Raw genomic sequence first — 18,778 nt, forward strand, 5'->3', positions numbered from 1 at the left:
TACTGGGCTAGCTGTTCAGTCTGTGCTAGGCCTCCCTAGAGAAGAGGTCTCAGCATCAGCATGAATCCAGGCACCATGTTGTGAAATTAAACAAACCCTTAAAAAGGTACAAGACAGGGATGAGGATTTCATGCTTTGCGGAAATAAAAGGAAGGTCATTTTGTTGATTTAGAGTCACTCTGTGGCTCAGGCTCTCATGGAAAAACCATCACATTCTGTGATGGTGCAGTAGTGTGATGATAGCTCACTGCAGCCTTGAACTCTGGGGCTCGAGTGATTTTCCCATCTCAGCCTCCCCAGTAACTGGGACTACAGGCCATGCCACCACACCCAGCTATTTTTTTTTTTTTTTGTAGAGTGGGGTTTTGCTATGTTGCCCAGGCTGGTCTCAAACTCCTGAGCTCAAGGGATCCCCCCATCTCAGCCTTCCAAAGTGCTAGGATTACAGGTGTGAGCCACTGCGCCCAGCCAAAATGAAATAACCTTTATGTTTGAATGGATCCCTTTAAGAAAGTGACAAGACAACCCATAGAATGGGAAAAAAATATTTGCAAATCATTACTGATAAGTCTAGTGTTCAGAATATATAAAGAACTCTTACAACTCCTCTTACAACTCAACAATAAAGAGAAGCAATCCAATTTTTGAAAGGGGCAAAGAACAGACTTTTCTCCGAAGAAGATATACAAACAGCCAGTAAGCACATAATAGATTTTCTGCTTCATTAGCCATCAAGGCTAAAATACTACACCTAAAGTGTTCATAGGCCAGGCACGGTGGCTAATGCCTGTAATCCCAGCACTTTGGGAGGCCAAGGTGGGCGGATCACTTGAGGTCAGGAGTTCAAGACCAGCCTGGCCAACATGGTGAAACCCTGTCTCTAGTGAAAATACAAAAATTAGCTGGGCACGGTGGCACATGCCTGTGATCCCAGCTACTTGGGAGGCTAAGGCAGGAGAATTGCTTGAACCCAGGAGGTGGAGGTTGCAGTGAGCTTGGATTGCACTACTACACTGTGGCCTAGGCAACAGAGCAAGACTGTGACTCCAAAAAAAAAAAAACCAAAAAAGCAAAAAGCCCCAAAAACAAAGTGTTCATAAACTAGACACAGTAGTGTGAGGTACAGTCTTTATTTCCATTTTCATAGATGAGGAAACAGGTTCAGCAAGGTTCACCTGAATTGCCCAACGTCATGCAACTAGTAGGTGGAAGAGACCCGGGTTTCTGGACTCTGCTCCGTCACACTGCCCAAGAGTCAGCCTCCCATCCCACCAGCTCCGTACCTGGTAGCCTCAAATTCTTCTTCTTTCTCATGGATTCTCCGGTCGATGTCAGCTTTAACCTGAGCCAGTTCCAACTGAATTCGAATCACCTTGCTCTCTTCAACCTACCAGGAATATAAACATGAGCCTTTCTGGCCAAGAAGGTGTGCAGTGCCTGGCCAAGGGTCCACAGTCCCCAAGGTGATGGCCCCATGGTTACCTCCAGGGAAGACTCAGCTTCTTCCAGGGCCACCTGGAGTTCTTCCTTTTCCATCTCCAATTTTTTCTTCAACTTCTGCAGCTCATGCACACTCCTTCCTCCCTCACCCAGCTGATCAATGAGATCCTTTATCTCCTTTGAGATAGAAATATTCATGTTAATAAGACTCAGCATTCCAGGGTCACGGCAGGTGACACCATCATTCCTCCATTGGGGTAAGAAGCAGGTCTCCCAAAGTGCCAGGACTGCAGACATGAGCCACCACACCTGGCCATAATCTTATTTCATTGTCATGACAACCTTTTAAGGAGGGTAGAATTATTTCCTCATTTTATTTTATTTATTTATTTATTTTTGGGACCTAGTGTTGCTCTGTTGCCCAGGCTGGAGTACAGTGGCATGATCTCGGCTCACTGCAACCTCCACATCCCGGATTCAAGCGATTCTTCTGCCTCAGCCTCCCAAGTAGCTGGGACTACAGGCGCCCGCCACCATGCCCAGCTAATTTTTTGTATTTTTAGTAGAGACAGGGTTTTACCATGTTGGTCAGGCTGGTCTCAAACTCCTGACCTCAAGTGATCCTCCCGCCTCGGCCTCCCGAAGTGCTGGGATTACAGGCATGAGCCACTGTGCCCGGCTATTTCCTCATTTTATAGATGAGGAAAGTGAGGCACAGAAAGATTGAGCAACTCACCTAAAGTTACACTGCTGAATGCTGAAGTGCTTCTGCAAAGCACTTGCTAGTCAGTCAACAAACATTTATTGAGCACCTACTATGTGCCAGGTACTCAACTGATGATGTGCTCAGGACGAAGGGGACTCTGACTGTGTCCCCATCCCTACAGGCCCATCCCGTCCACCTGCCCTCAGACTCACCCTGCAGGGTCTTACTCTCCTTCTTCACGGACTCTAGATGCTCCAGAGATTCCTCGTAGGCTGTCTTGATCTTGAAGCTCTCCGTCATGTACATGCGGCACTCCTTCTGTGAGCTGTCCAGTTCCACCTGCAGCTCCTCACACTTCTGCTGCCACTCAGCCAGCATCTTGTCAAAGAGCCTCTGCTTCTTGTCCAGGGCAGCGGCTGCCGCATTGGCCTAAGGAAAGTTGGAAATGGCCTCTAGGGGTCCGAACTCCCTGCCTCTGTCCCCTCCTCCCACCCCCTGCAAACGTCTCTTCCTTCCTTCCCTGTCCTCAGTAACTCTTGAGACTACGGACTCCTTGGGAATTGGAATGTAATTCAACATGGCAGAAGCACAGAACAGAGAGTCTGCAAAGAGCTGCATGCCAGTTCTAAAACTTCCACCCTAGAGAGGTGTGGCCTGGGGTGTTCTACCTTATTTTCCCAGGTTAGAATTCTCTCAGGTGTCAAATGAGGAGTTTGGGCCACAGCGGCCTTCCCAGATTTATGACATTCGGCCTAACTCCCCTTAATATATTTCACTGTAATGTAGTAATATACATTACACATCAACTTAAAACAGACTATTCTTAGACTTTATTTTTCTATAGATTTCATCTTTCTCATAACTCCCTGGCAACTATTTGCTATTGTGCTATATTAGCTTTTGTAAAGTTCTGCTTTGTTTCTTTTGTGAGGTAGCAAAACCTTTTTGAGTTTCAGGACTTTTTTTTTTTTTTTAATTGAGACGGAGTCTCACTCTGTCACCTAGGCTGGAGTGCAGTGGCGTGATCTTGGCTCATCGCAACCTCTGTCTCCCGGGTTCAAGCGATTCTCCTGCCTCAGCCTCCTGAGTAGTTGGGATTATATAGGCATGTGCCACTACACCCGGCTACTTTTTGTATTTTTAGTAGAGATGGGGTTTCACCATGTTGGCCAGGCTGGTCTCAATCTCCTGACCTCAGCTGATCTGCCTGCCTCAGCCTCTCAAAGTGCTGAGATTTCAGGCGTGAGCCACCGTGCCCAGCGTTTTTTTTTTTTGTTTGTTTCAAGAGATGAGGTCTCACTCTGTCACCCAGGCTGGAGTACAGTGGCATAATCATAGGTAACTGTAGCTTCAGCCTCTTGGACTTAAGCAATCTTCCTACCTCAGCCTCCCAAAGTCCTGGGATGACAAGCGTGAACCACCTTGCCAGAACTTTTTTTCTGAAACCTCTCATATGGATGTGACCTACCTATGTGGCCACTTCATGTGGCCATATTCTTGTACTGGGCTGCATGTGGCCCCTCACAGCCAGCATGAATCATGGTTCCATCTAGACCAAGACCAGGGAGGTGTAGGCCAGTGGAAATCTTATTTAATTCTCATAGACACTGGCAACTCAGTTTAACCAGGGATGCAAGTAGGAATAGTTAGCCACGCAAAGTATATGGGATATAGTTTGTGTAAGAGAGCAGGGAACAGGGAAGGTGCATCATGTAACTTTCTTTTTTTTTTTTTGGAGCCAGAATCTCGCTCTGTTGCCCAGGCTAAAGGGCAGTGGCACGATCTGGCTCACTGCAACTTCCACCTTCCGGGTTCAAGCGATTCTCCTGCCTCAGCCTCCCAAGTAGCTGGGACTACAGGTGCCCGCTGCCACGTCTGGCTAATTTTTTGTATTTTAGTATAGTCAGGGTTTCACCGTGTTGCCCAGGCTGGTGTCGAGCTCCTGAGCTCAGGCAATCCGCCAGCCTTGGCCTCTCAAAGTGCTAGGATTATAGGCATGAGCCACCATGCCTGGCTGCATCGTGTTACTTTCAGGGCAAATTTTACCCTGCTTATGGTCCTATTTATTTATTCGAGACAGTGTCTCACTCTGTCTGCCAGGCTGGAGTGCAGCGGTGCAATCATAGCTCACTGCAGCCTTGAACCCCTGGTTCAAATGATCCTCATGCCTTAGCCTACCAAGTAGTTGGGACCATAGGCATGTGCCACCACACCTGGCTAAATTTTTAATTTAAAGATTTTTGGGGGGCTGGGCACAGTGGCTCAGGCCTGTAATCCCAGCACTTTGGGAGGCCGAGGCGGGTGGATCACCTGAGGTCAGGAGTTCGAGACCAGCCTGGTCAACATGATAAAACCCTGCCTCTACTAACAATACAAAAAATTAGCTGGGTGCGTTGACGGGTACCTGTAATCCCAGCTTCTCAGGAGGCTGAGGAATGAGAATTGCTTGAACTCAGAAGGCAGAGGTTGCAGTGAGCCAAGATCGCGCCACTGTACTCCAGCCTGGGCAATAAGAGCCAAACTCCATCCCCCCCTTTTTTTTTTTTTTTGAGACAGTGTCTCCCTGTGTTGTTCGGCTGGTCTTGAACTCGTTGGCTCAAGTGATCCTCCTGCCTTGGCTGCCCAGTGTGTTGGGATTAGAGGCATGGGCCACTGTGCTCTTAGATCTCGGGAGAGTTCATGAGCACGTGCTCAAGCAGCAGCCGTGTCCAGCAAGCTCCTGAAGGCACCCCTGCGCTGCACCTTCTTGAACCATGTGTTTCTTCCTGATGACCCCAGACATGTGACAGCCTCGCCCTCGCCCTGCTATGGGCTCTCTGCCCCGGTAAATAGGCAGCTAGGCAGCTTTGAGCATTTGACCCTCTCACCTTCTCCAAGTCGATGGTGAGGTCCTCAACTTCTGCCTGGAGTCTCTGTTTATTTTTCTCGAGGGAGGCAGCCCGGGCCTGGGCGGTTTCAGCTGCTTCTTCTGCCTCCTGAAGCCTGGCGGCCAGCTTCCTCCTGCAAATGAGGGCCAGAAGGGCTGTCAAGGAAACACAGGCGCTCACAGGCACCACCTCCACATTGCCAGGGTCAGAGTGTGGTGGGCATGGTACTAAGCTCTGGTGTCAACATTGGAAATAATGCAGAGTGTTTACAGGACAGCCACAGCTGTCCATTCACTCTCTCATTTATTCATTCAACAAACACTTACTTTCTCTACTCTGTGCCAAGGATTGTTGCAGGTGTTAGGGATGCAGCACTGAATAAAACAGGCTAGGATACCTACCCTAACAAACGAAATGTTTGTTCTGGAGCTGGGAGGAGGCACGCAATACATGCCCTATAGAATATAAGCACTGCAGTGACAAATAGAGCCAGGAAGAGGACAGGCAGTCCAGGTGGGAGGGGGTGATAATGTCAAATACAGACTCAGGGGAGACTCTCTGAGAAGGGGACACAGGAGCAAAGGTCTAAGCCAGGGGATGGAGGGGCCCTGAGGGTGTCTGGGACAGAGACAAGCTTAGGGGTTGAGATTTAGGTTTAGCCCAGGAGTGGGAGCCTTGGGGGAAGTGCCCAGCAGCCTCTATAGCAAAGGCCTGGAGGACAGAGGTGGAAGTCACAGGAAGGCAAATTTAGGCTCAAGGTAAAAAAGAGAGCTTTAGATGAAAATATTGCATCAGCTGGAAGTCACTATGCCTTATTTGCTATCATATTAGCAGAAATTTCAGTGGATGGACGGGACCAGCCAGCAGGCTGGGATCCCGGAAACACTTAGAGCACATGTGCCATTTTCTGTTTAATTTGGCTTTATACAAGAAAAAAATCTGACTATTTTTTCAGAGAATCCAGAAAAGTCTATAGAGGAGTTTGTTAAGTTGACCATGTTCTTTGATTTAACTTGTCATGGATCCCCTCTGCTTCCTGACCCAGGGTGGCTCACTCACAGGGCTTCCCTGCGTGCATGGGCCCAGGGGCATCCAGGCCAGCCTCCTGTTACACCAGAGAGAGGCCCAGAGACACTTCCATGTCCCCCGTTATTTCCTCAGGTATCCACTTCTGTAGTTTTTTAAAATTTTTTTAGAGACAGGATCCTGCTCTGTTATCCAGGCTGAAGTGCGGTGGCTCAATCATTGCTCACTGCAGCCTCCAATTCCTGGGCTCAAGCAATCCTCCCACTTTAGTCTCCCAAGTAGCTGAGACTACAGGCACGTGCCACCATGCCTGGCTAATTTTGTAATTTTTTGTAGAGACGAGGATCTCACCATGTTGCCCGGGCTGGCCTCAAACTTCTGGGCTCAAGCAATCCTCCCACCTTGGCCTCCCAAAGTGCTGGGATTACAGGCCTGAGCCACCATTTCTGGCCTACAGAGCAGGCTCCTTTGTCCAGATACATTGTCCTCCTCTTAAAGGAGCCTGTGAACGTCCTTCTCCTGGGCTTGGCCCTGGCCTTAGCAGTGACTGACATGGTGGTGAGGCCCCCAGCGCCACCTGCCCAGCCCACCTGGCTCTCCCAGCAGGAGAACCACACTCACTTGGTCTCCTCCAGCTCCTCTGTCCTCTGGATGGCATCAGTCTCGTATTTGGTCCTCCAGGTGGTGACCTCCGTGTTGAGTTTGGATACAAGGCGCTGTAGCTCCGACTTGCCTCCCTGCTCCTCCTCCAGCTGCTCCTTTACTAGGTCCAGGTCATGTTTGGTGTTGGCCAGGCTCACCACGGCGGTGCTGCGAGACTGTGGGGACCAGCGTGTCAGGGGCCCATGGGGACTTTCCGCAGCCCACAGGGCCACCACTTAGATACACATAACACTGGAGCAGCAGTGATGGCAGGTGAAAGGGGGAAGAGACACATGATCCCACAATCCAAACCACTGGGTTTTAATTTTCATCCTGTGACTTCTTCTCTTTCTATTATTGTCCACAAGGATATGTAATTTCATTTAGTCACATCACATCCTACAGTTTTGTAGTTAGCTTTTTTACTTGCTACAATATCAAATGCTTTTTGTGCTCCTTTGACATCTTCATAATCTGTAACTTTCTTTAGCTGGGACTATAGGTGTACACCACCATACCTGGAAACTTTTTTTTTTTTTTTCTCTCTGAGACTGAGTTTCACTCTTGTTACCCAGGCTGGAGTGCAATGGTGCGATCTCGGCTCCCTGCAACCTCCGCCTCCGCCTGTCTCAGCCTCCCGAGTAGCTGGGATTACAGACACCACCACACCCAGCTAATTTTTATATTTTTAGTAAAGACCGGGTTTTGCCATGTTGGCCAGACTGGCCTTGAACTCCAGACCTCAGCTGATCCACCCACCCTGGCCTCTCAAAGTGCTGGGATTACAGGCATGAGCCACCACGCCCAGCCAACTTTTTTATTTTTTATTTTGGTAGAGACAGGGTTAGCAGGGGTTGCGGGGGGCGGGTCTTGCTGTGTTGTTCAGGCTGGTCTTGAACTCCTGGCCTTAAGCGAACCCCACCTAAGCTTCCTAAAGTGCTGGGATTACAGCCATGCGCCACCAAACCCAGCTGTAACCTGTAACTTTAAGGAGGCAGCTGTCTCCACCACAACCCCACCCCCAAACAAACCTTTGACTCTTCATCCAGCTGCCTCTTGTAATCATCCACTTGTGACGTCAGGGATGTCTTTATCCGTAGGATTTGGTTGAGCCGGCTCTGGGACTCCTCATATTCCCTGCTCAGTTCACTATTTTCAGCTGGGTGAGAAGGGAATGGAAGAAATATTGGCTGGTTCCCCAGCCAGAGCCTAAGTTCCCCAGGGCATTGCTCCTAAAGTACCCAATAAATATGGTGACTTGGCCAATGGAGCTGGAATGGGGAGCACGGTGGATCACCACTCTAGCCTCCAAATTAAGTGAGCCCAGGAGAAAGGCAAGTGCTCAAGGGTTGCCAAGATCCAGGTAACCTGCATGGACTTAGGGGCCTCACATAATGAAACCCCCATCTCCTACATGTCAGGAGATGCAGTGGAGGAGTTTGGAGAAACAGTGGGATAGAGACTATTTCCTTTGTAAAACGTATTTGTCACCATTCCAGAACCTACACTCCTGTCAATTGTGGGATGATTACTGGAGCCAGAGGCCAGGAAGAAGTTCATGAGCCCGAGAGAAAAAGCAAGGATTTCCAGTTCTACCCTGTAAGTCACTGAGCTCACTGAGCTGCACTTTTCTTATCCATCAAGTGGGGATATTGATTTTTTTTTTTTTTTTTTTTTTTGAGACGGAGTCTCGCTCTGTCACCCATGCTGGAACGCAGTGGCGTGATCTCAGCTCACTGCAAGCTCCGCCTCCTGGGTTCACACCATTCTCCTGCCTCACCCTCCTGAGTCGCTGGGACTACAGACGCCTGCCACCATGCCTGGCTAATTTTTTGTATTTTTTTTTTAGTAGAGACGGGGTTTCACCGTGTTAGCCAGGATGGTTTCGATCTCCTGACCTCGCGATCCGCCCGTCTCGGACTCCCAAAGTGCTGGGATTACAGGCATGAGCCACCGCACCCAGCCTTTTTTTTTTTTTTTTTGGAGACTGAGTTTCACTCTTGTCACCCAGGCTGGAGTGCAGTGGCATGCTCTCGGCTCACTGCCACCTCTGCCTTCCAGGTTCAAGTGATTCTCCTACCTCAGCATCCCAAGTAACTGGGATTACAAGCATGTGCCACCACGCCCAGCTAATTTTTTTTTTGTATTTTTAGTAGAGACCAGGTTTCACCACGTTGGCCAGGCTGGTCTCGAACTCCTGACCTCAAGTGATCTGCCCACCTCGGCCTCTGAAAGCACTGGGATTACAGGCATGAGCCACTGTGCACGCCCTGATATTGATTTTTTTTTTTTTTTTTTTTTTTTTTTAGGTGGAGTCCTGCTCTGTTGCCCAGGCTGGAGTGCAGTGGCACAATCATAGCTCATCGCAGCCTTGAACTCCTGGGCTTAAGCGATCCTCCCGCCTCAGCCTCCCAAGTAGCTGGGACCACAAGTGTGCGCCACCACACCCAGCTATTTAAAAAAATTGTTTTGTAGAGATGAGGGTCTTGCTATGTTGCCCAGGCTGGTCTCAAACTCCTGGCCTCAAGTAATCCTCCCTCTTTGGCCTCCCAAAGTGCTGGAATTACAAGTGTGAGCCACTGCACCCAGCCAGGATATTGTCAAAGAATTCCAAACGTGAGAAATAAGGCGAAAGGATGCCTGCAAGTTCTCTTGATGTCACACCGGAGCACTAACAGGCCCACCTGCAGACTATTTAGTTCTCTAAGGAAATGTCCCTTTGTTTGACTTACTCTTTACCCCTGTGTTATTAGAGCACAGCTTCTGCAAAGTTAGAAATTAACTTATACATTGATAAATTGCCAGTTATTTTTGTTACAGAGATGGAAAGATGCATCTCTATGACAAAGGTGTGTTTCTTCCAGCAGGGGGGGAAGAAAAACCCTAAACTAAACCCGAGGTTACAGTATTAGTGTCCATAGGCTATTAACTAGTTCTGCATCTAACTTAGCAAAGTTATTTTAGCATTTCTTTTCCCAGCTGAAATCTCTGCCTTTTAAATGCTCTTTGAAGACAGCTTTACCATTTTTTCTGGTTCCCTCATTAAGGAGTTAAATAAATCCTTGACACATGTTCGCTTTCTATTGGTATGTGGGTCATGTTTAAAAATGTTTGAAAATTGTATTTTGTCAGCATGAATGCCTCTCCTGCTGATCTCACCGGGAAGGTGAGAGGACGGATACGAAAACGAGTTGAATTGTGTTCCCTGTTTTGCACTGTAAAGATGTTACTTGGAATATTCAGCAGGTGGAATAAAATCTCCTTGTCTCATCACGAGGGGTTTGGATGGGAATCTTCCAAGGCCAAGAAAGCTGTTTCCTTGAGCATCCCAGTTCCTTTCCATGCACTGCTCCTTAGCAAGCTTCAGGGCAGAGAGGGCTCACCTTGGAGGCGGGTCCTGATGGCATTGATTTCTGCCTGGTTTCGCTCTAGCTCTGCCACCTTCGCATTGGCTTCTGATAAGCTGTCTTCCAGCTTTCTGACGTGGGCCTCAGCATTCATCTGCTTAGGAAGGAAGAACTCAGTGGGGAAGTTGCGGGTGGGGGAGGCCAAGCCCTCCCTACTTTCCCCTTGATTTTTGCCCTGTTCCTCCTGTGTGCCTCCCAGGCTACCTGCCTAGTCCTTCTAGAATGCCCCTGTCTCAGAAACCCCAAATGGCTCACCACTGCTTTTTCTTTTATTTCTTTTTTTTTTTTTTTTTGAGACAGGGTGTCACTATATCACCCAGGCTGGAGTGTGTAGATGCAATCATAGCTCACTGTAGCCTCGACATCTTGGGCTCAAGCCATCCTCTCACCACAGCCTCCTGAGTAACTGGGACCACAGGTGCATGCCACCATACCTGGCTAATTATTTTATTTTTTGTAGAGACAAGGTTTCACTGCATTGCCCAGGCTGGTCTTGAACTGGGCTCAAGTGATCTGCCTGCCTTGGCCTCTCAAAGTGCTGGGATTATAGGCATTAGCCACTGTGCCTGGCCTGTTGAGCATTTCTTATGTGCCAGAAACTATTGCAGCCCTCACAATAGCACTCTAAGGTGGGGATTATGACAACTGTCTTCATGTTATAGATGAAGAAATTGAAGCACAGGTTATTTTTATTTTTTATTTTTATTTTTTGAGACAGAGTCTCGCACTGTCGCCCGGGCTGGAGTGCAGTGGCACAATCTCAGCTTACTGCAACCTCTGCCTCCCAGGTTCAAGCAATTTTTGTATTTTTAGTAGAGACAGGGTTTCGCCATGTTGGCCAGGCTGGTCTGGAACTCCTGACCTCAGGAAATCCGCCTGCCTCAGTCTCCCAAAGTGCTGGGATTACAGGCGTAATCCATTGTGACCAGCAGGTGATTTTATTTTATTTTAGAGACAGGGTCTCACTCTGTTGCTCGGGCTGGAGTGCAGTGGCGCAATGATATTCACTTCACTGCAGTTTCAACCTCCTGGGCTCAAGCAATCCTCCTGCCTCAGCCTCCTGAGTAGCTAGGACTACAGGCGCATGCTACCATCCCTGGGTAATTTTATTTTTTGAAGAGATGAGGTCTGACTATGTTGTCCAGGTTGGTCCCCAACTCCTGGCCTCTCAAAAGCGATACTCCTGCCTCAGCCCTCCAAAGTGCTGGGATTACAGGAGTGAGCCACTGTGCCCGGCCCACAATTAGGTTATTCACCTTGGACTTCTGTATTGTCTCCACGCTGGCACTGAGGTCGTCAATCTCGGCCTTCATGACCTGTTTATCCTTCTCCAGCTTGGACTTGACCCTCTGCAGGCTCTCCACATGCTCTGTCAGCTCGGCCATGGAGTCCATGTGCTTCTTGCGCAGCGTGGAGGCCGTCGCCTCACTCTGCAGGGCGGCCTCTTCCAGCTCCCGCCGCAGCTTCAGCAGCTCAGCCTCCCGCTTGCGGTTCTGCTCGATCTGGGGTAGAAGAGGAGCGGCTTAGCAGAAATGGCCAGTGCCAGCCTTTTTGGGGTGGACACTGCCCAGCTGCTCGGTGGTTCCCTGATTTTCCTGCACCTCGCTGAAAGAAGTCCTGCTTAGCCTTTGTGGGGCGGGGGTTGCCCACAGGAATTGTTTAGGGAGTGTTGTGTGTTAAATTGTACCCTTCAAAAAGATATACTCAAGTCCTAACCGTGGGTACCTGTGAATGGGACCTGATTTGGAAATAGCGTCTTAGCAGAGGGAGCTAGTTAAGATGTCATACTGGATTAGGGTGGGCCCTAATCTAATGACTAATGTCCTTTTTTTTTTTTCTTTTTTTTTTTTGAGAAGCAGTTTCACACTTGTTGCCCAGGCTGCAGTGCAGTGGCACGATCTCAGCATGCTGCAACCTCTGCCTCCTGGGTTCAAGTGATTCTCCTGCCTCAGCCTCCCAAGTAGCTGGGATTACAGGTGCCTGTCACCATGCCCAGCTAATTTTTTTGTGTTTTTAGTAGAGATGGGGTTTTACCATGTTGACCAGGCTGGTCTCGAACTCCTGACCTCAGGTGATCCACCCACCTCAGCCTCCCAAAGTGCTGGGAGTACAGGCGTGAGCCACCGCACCTGGCCGGGCTCTCAGATTTCTACTCACTATATTCCTGCCCTAATCATTCCAGGTCCAGGTACTGACAACTAGGATCAGCTCCACAGTCCACTGAGATTGTCCAGACTGGCCAGTCAGGAGCCTGTTCACCCTGCCTCACCTGTTCCTTCCAATGGGAGCCAGAGTAAAGGCCTTTGCCTACATTTCTCCCCTGGCCATCTGCCTCCTAACCAGCCTCAGTGCCTCTCTGGCCCTGCGTGGCCTGCTGTGCCCTGTCTTCTTGGGAACTGTGAGTAGCAAACTCTTTCTGTTTGTTTTCAAGAGACAGGGTCTTGCTCTGTCACCCAGGCTGGAATGCAGTGGTGCCATCATGGCTCACCACAGCCTCAACCTCCCTGGGCTCAAGTGATCCTCCTTCTTTAGCCTTTTGAGTATCTGGAACTACAGGAATGTGCCACCATGCCCAGCTACCTTTTTTTTTCCTTTTTGAGAGATGGGCTTTTGCTGTGTTGCCCAGGCTGGTCAGAAACCCCTGGGCTCAAGTGAGCCTTCTGCCTTTGCCTCCCCAGGTGTTGGGATTACAGGCATGAGCCACTGCTCCAGGCCTCATTTTTAAATTATTAATTGGTTTCTCCTCAAGTCTGTCTCAGGAACCTAGCAAGGATGAACTGGTCTTGATCCCACTGCTTACAGTCCGGCATTTTTTCTCCCTACATGCGGGCAGGGCTGGGGGTTTCTGGGCCCCCTGGGATGGGTACCTGAGCCGACGTGGCTCCACCCGCTTCCTCCAGCCTGTCACTGAGGTCTTCGAGATCCCGGGACAGGTCACTGCGTTGTTTCTCCACCTGGGATGGAAATTTTTGTTTTGAGATAGAGCCTTCCTCTGTGGCCCAGGCTGGAGTGCAGCAGCACCATCTCGACTCACTGCAACCTTCACCTGCCTGGCTCAAACAATCCTCTAACCTCGCCTCCCGAGTATCTGCGACTACAGGCACGTGTCATCACACCCAGCTAATTTTTAAAGTTTTTGTTGAGATGGGTTTTCACCATGTTGCCCAGGCTGGTCTCCTGGTCTCAACTGATCCTCCTGCCTTGATCTCCCAAGGTATCTGGATTACAGGCATGAGCCACTGTGCCTGGCCATGGGATGAGATTTAATGATACCAATGATAATTACCCAGGGCTCCTTTTTCTCCAGTAAAGAGCATGATGACTGCTTCACCTTTGAGAAGCCAGGATTCTGTGCCTGGGGGCCTTGTGCCCTGCCGGTCATCAGTGAAGGACACCGTCTTCCCCACACTGGGTGAGCATTAGTGCCCATCTTACCCGCCACCTGTCCAATTTGGCTGAATTTGGGGTTAGGTACACTGTGATTTGTCTCCCACCAGCTTTCTGGGCTCATGTCCTGTAGGATCCCCACCCTCAAGCCTCCCTCCATGCTCTGCTCTTACGAACACGTGCTTTCTCTGTTTACACCTTCATCCCAATGAAGGTAGGTGCTATCTTATTCCCTTTGCCCAGTCCTTCCTCCCTATGTCTACCTGTTGAATTCCATCTTTGAGGTCAAGTGTTCCCTCCCCCATCTCTCCCAGGTAGAACCAGCGTCTTCTCCTCTGGACTCAAGCCTTTCACGTAATGATTAATGTGAATGTGCAGTTCAGTCTCTGGCACACAGCAGGTGCTCAAGAAGCAACTAGACTTTTTTGCTGGACACCTGCCTTCTCTACTGGTTTCCTTAGCGGAGGTTTCTATCCATGGTTGGATGTATGGCTGCCGTTACGTCTTTTGACTCAAGAAGGGGAAACATATTTCATTTACCTTGGCTCTCATGGCCCTCTCAGCTTCTAATTCTTCCTCCAGCTCTTCAATTCGGGCCTAGCAGACAGAGAAGGGAGGGGATCCATCTCTTCCAGGCAAAGTTAGTAAGTTAGCCCCTTAGCCTTTTAGGATGGAAAATAGGGATGTGAGAATATGATAGCCACTGTCAAAAGCAGAGAGAGGCAGATCCCAGAGAGCACGCGCAAAGGCCCCGGGGCAGGCAGGAGTGGACCTGGCATGCGTGACACCCAGCCAGGAGCCAGCATGGCTGGATAGAGTGGAGGGAAACACTCGGTAATAAGGTCAGGCAGGGAGCAGTTGGAGGGCCTCATAACCATGGTAGGGACTTTGGATTTCACCCCTAGTGAGGGGAACGTGGGTCCATCTCCAAGGACTCTATGGCACTCTCGCTCCTCAGGAAACCTCAGCCACCAAGTAGCTGATGCGAACAAAGGGTTCAGAGAAGTGCATTTCTGACAGAGAGCTCATGCTTCTTGGTCCTGGACATACCTGGTGCTCCTTCAGTTTCCTCTGCAGCGTGGAATTCAGAGACTGCTCATCCTCGTATTTCGAGTTGACAGAGTTTATTTCCAAATCCCTCCTGCAAGGGAAGGGTTGGTCTCCTGAGGAAAGGCTCTGAGGGCAGACCAGCGAGCTGGTGAGGGAATGGCGCCTGGGCTGCCAGAGGAGGCCTTGAACCTGCCGAAACGCACCCATTTCCCAGCCTCTTCTGGCCTTCTGTGGTGACAGCCCAGAAGGTCTCACGCTACAGAGCAGTTAGACCTCTGAATGAGCTCCTCAAGCATTTCATCATTCATTCATTCATTCACATATTTACTCATGTGACACTTTTTTTTTTTTTTTTTTTGAGATGGAGTCTCGCTCTGTCGCCCAGGCTGGAGTGCAGTGGCCGGATCTCAGCTCACTGCAAGCTCTGCCTCCCGGGTTTACGCCATTCTCCTGCCTCAGCCTCCCGAGTAGCTGGGACTACAGGCGCCCACCACCACGCCCGGCTAGTTTTTTGTATTTTTTTAGTAGAGACGGGGTTTCACTGTGTTAGCCAGGATGGTCTCCATCTCCTGACCTCGTGATCCACCCGTCTCGGCCTCCCAAAGTGCTGGGATTACAGGCTTGAGCCACTGCGCCCGGCCGACACTTTTTTTTTGAGACAAGGTGTTGCTCTGTCACCCAGAATGCAGTGCAGTGGTATGATCATGGCTCACTGCAGCCTTGACCTCCTGGGCTTATATGATCCTCCCACCTTAGCCTCTCTGGTAGCTGGGGCCACAGGCTGGCTCAATCATGCCCAGTTAATTTTTGTAATTTTTGTAGAGATGGGGTCTTGCTACATTGCCCAGGCTGGTCTTGAGCTCCTGGCCTCAAAGCCATCCTCCCGCCTTGGCCTCCCAAAGTGCTGGGATTACAGGCATGAGCCACTGTACCCGACCTGGTCACAGGCTTTTATGATGCCTCCCTGCCTTGCTGAGTCCTCAGTGTTCCCTGGGATGGTGGTGCTGGCCTCCTCCCCAGTGCCCACCAGGTATTGTGTGACGTTGGGCGTTCCCTGTGGACAGGGCAGCCCCTACCTCTCTGCATATCTTCCATGCCTGGCAGGTACTTGGGACGTGCATGAATGTATGTGAGGCCCTCCGTACAGTGACTGGCTCCTGGCACCCTCCAGGCAACTCCAGCTATTGCTACAATTGTGACGGACAGAATGAACGACGACAAGACATACTTTTTCACCACCTCCTCGAGATCCAGCTTGGAACGCTCCATCTCATTGAGGTTGTCGATGGTCATCTTCAGGTCACTCTCAGCTTTCCGACGAGCCTTTTCCACCTCTGCCCGGATTTTCTTTTCCTGCTCCCAGTTATCCTCCAGCTATGGAGACAAGAACAGCAAGAGAAGGTAGATGAGGAGAGTCTGAGGTCAAAAAGCAAGAAGGAACCAGACTGGGTCCGATCCTTTAGCTGTGGCATCAGAAGGGCCCTCACACCCTGGGGGATGTGTTGGACCAGTTCTCAAAACTTATCTTCAGACCCCGTAGCCCCAGAGGGATCTGGCCTTGGAGTTGTAAAGGCGGCCATGGCAATGGGTATTACCTCGTGGATCTGTGTGCTCAGCTTGCTGTTATTCTTGGTCAGGTGGTTCACCTTGTCCTCCTCAGCCTGTAGGTCATCCAGAGTTTTCTAGAAGGATAGATATACACGTGAGTGCCGTGAGGCCCAGTGGGAGCAGCTAAACAGTCCTGATCCTCAGTCATCACTTCTGAGCTGTGCAGCTCCCAGGCTTTGGGGAGTTCAGTTGACTTTGGCGAGTAGGTACTGAGCACCTGCTCCTGGGTGTGGGTGAGGCCCGAGCAGATGGACCAGAGTCACCCATCAGGGAGGTCAATTGCTTGAACCAGGGAAGTTGAGGCTGCAGTGAGCTATGATCATACTACTGCACTCCAGCCTGGGTGACAGAGTCAGACCCTGTCTCTACAAAAAATACAAAAAATAGCCAGGTGTGGTGGCACATGTCTGTAGTGCCAGCTGCTCAGGAGACTGAGGCAGGACGATCATGAGCCCAGCAGGTTGGGGCTGCAGTGAGCTATGATGGCACCACTGTATTTCAGCCTGAGCAACAGTGGGACCTTATCTCTGATTCCCCAGGGGGCATATGGGAAATAGGTGGGGTGCTTCTGGTTGTCACAGTGATTGGAGGCCCCTCTGACATTTAGTGGATGACTCCAGCGATGCTGGACATCCCATTTTGCTCTTGGACCATCTGGTACCATGAAGAAGAATTCTGTAGAACACATTCCTGATGTCCCACCCAGGCACTCACGTGAGTAAAACAACCATTTCTACTCTTCTAAACCTAGAGCCTAGCACCCTTTTACATGTAACTCAATGTTCTTTTTCATTTAATATGCACTACAATTTTTGTTTTTTTGAGATAGGATCTCACTCCGTCACTCAGACTGGAGTACAGTGGTACGATCATAGCTAACTGCAGCCTCCACCTCTTGGTCTCAAGCAACCCTCTTGCCTTAGCCTCCCGGCTAATTTTTTTTTTTCTAGTTTTTGTAGAAACAGGGTCTTGCTGTGTTGCCCAGGCTGGTCTTGAACTCCTGGGCTCAAGCAATCCTTCTGCCTCAGCCTCCCAAGTAGCTGGGACTAGAGGCGCACACCAGCACACCTGGCTAATTTTTAAATTTTTTGTAGAGACAAGGTCTTGCTATGTTTCCCAGGTTGGTCTCAAACTCCTAGGCTCAAGTGATCCTCCTGGCTCAGTGATCCTCCTGTAATCCTCATGCTAAGATTACAGGGATGATCCACGGCCTGCACTGGCCTGCACTACATTTTATTTTTTATTTGTTTATTTATTTGTTTGTTTATTTATTTATTTATTTATTTATTTATTTATTTTGAGACAGGGTCTCGCTCTGTTGCCCAGGCTGGAGTGCAGTGGCATGGCCCACTGCAACCTCTACCTCCTGGGTTCGAGCAATTCTCATACCTCAGCCTCCTGAGTAGCTGGGACTACAGGTGCGTGGCACCACACCTGGCTAATTTTTGTATTTTTAGTAGAGACGGGGTTTCACCATGTTGGCCAGGCTGGTCTCAAACTCCTGACCTCAGGTGATCCGCCCACCTCAGCTTCCCAAAGTGCTGGGATTACAGGCATGGGCCACAGTGCCCGGCCTATTTGTAGATTCTCTATTTGTCCATTTACCTACTCCCCGAAACATATTTGTAATCCAAAATCAATACTCGCAACACTTTCTCAGTTATTTGCAAACACGCATGTGGGGTGGGAGAAACTTTGGTGCACACATTCCCTGCTGAGGTTGAGCAAAGTGACGCTCTGCCTTTTTGTTTCAGCCTCATACTGTAAACAAATGTCATTTTTATGCTCTATTTAATGCCATGTCTTTTTTTACTTTTTTTTTTTTATGGGGGGTTTTGCTGCTTAAAATGACCCCCAAGCACAGTGCTGAGCGGCTGTTGAGTATCCCTAAGTGCAAGAGGGCTGTGATGTGTGCGAGAGAAGCTTCATTCAGACACAAGGTATAGTGCTGCTGGCCCTAAGTTCAGTGTGAATGAATCAGCAATTTAAATAAGACATACATAACCAAGTAATGTATTGACCATAGTTGCATGAATTATGTATTGATTGTTTGATGAAAATGTTGGTGGGGCAGGCGGTGGCTCATGCCTGCAATTCCAGCACGTTGGGAGGCCGAGGGGGAGGATCACTTGAGCCCAGGAATTCAAGACCAGCCTGGGCAACATGATGAAACCCTACATGGAATACAAAAATTGGCTGGGCGTGGTGGCTCACACCTATAATCCCAGCACTTTGGGAGACTGAGGCAGGTGGATCACGAGGTCAGGAGTTTGAGACCAGCTTGGCCAACATAGTGAAAGCCCGTCTCTACTAAAAATACAAAAAAATTAGCCAGACATTGTGGCATGCACCTGTAATCCCAGCTACTCGGGAGGCTGAGGCAGGAGAATCGCTTGAACCTGGGAGGCCGAGGTTGCAATGAGCCAAAATGGCGCCACTGCACTCCAGCTCGGGTAACAGTGCGAGGCTCCGTCTCAAAAACAAACCAACAAAAATTTGCAGGGTGCAGTGGTACGTGCCTATAATCCCAGTTACTCAGGAGGCTGAGGTGGGAGGATCGCTTGAGCCTGGGAAGTCAAGGCTACAGTGAGCCTAGATTGTACCACTGTACTCCAGCCTTGGTGACAGAGTGAGACCCTGTCTCA

At 49.7% G+C, this 18,778-nt stretch overlaps 1 protein-coding gene across 1 annotated transcript in view; it reads right to left on the bottom strand.

Annotated features, from left to right (window-relative positions):
• LOC104672077 (myosin-16) overlaps positions 1-18,778 on the bottom strand; it is a 76,405-nt gene that overhangs the window by 12,739 nt on the left and 44,888 nt on the right. The window contains exons 24-36 of the mRNA XM_010375762.2: positions 16,121-16,207; positions 15,754-15,899; positions 14,526-14,616; positions 14,016-14,072; positions 12,956-13,042; positions 11,345-11,590; positions 10,065-10,182; positions 7,713-7,840; positions 6,661-6,857; positions 5,014-5,146; positions 2,359-2,575; positions 1,483-1,619; positions 1,284-1,387 (exon numbers count right to left, since the gene is read on the bottom strand). Coding sequence (XP_010374064.2) covers positions 1,284-1,387; positions 1,483-1,619; positions 2,359-2,575; positions 5,014-5,146; positions 6,661-6,857; positions 7,713-7,840; positions 10,065-10,182; positions 11,345-11,590; positions 12,956-13,042; positions 14,016-14,072; positions 14,526-14,616; positions 15,754-15,899; positions 16,121-16,207 — 1,748 coding nt within the window. The remainder of the gene's footprint in view (positions 1-1,283; positions 1,388-1,482; positions 1,620-2,358; positions 2,576-5,013; positions 5,147-6,660; positions 6,858-7,712; positions 7,841-10,064; positions 10,183-11,344; positions 11,591-12,955; positions 13,043-14,015; positions 14,073-14,525; positions 14,617-15,753; positions 15,900-16,120; positions 16,208-18,778) is intronic.

The sequence above is a fragment of the Rhinopithecus roxellana genome, chromosome 6 (assembly GCF_007565055.1).
Source record: "Rhinopithecus roxellana isolate Shanxi Qingling chromosome 6, ASM756505v1, whole genome shotgun sequence".
Lineage (NCBI taxonomy): Eukaryota > Metazoa > Chordata > Mammalia > Primates > Cercopithecidae > Rhinopithecus > Rhinopithecus roxellana.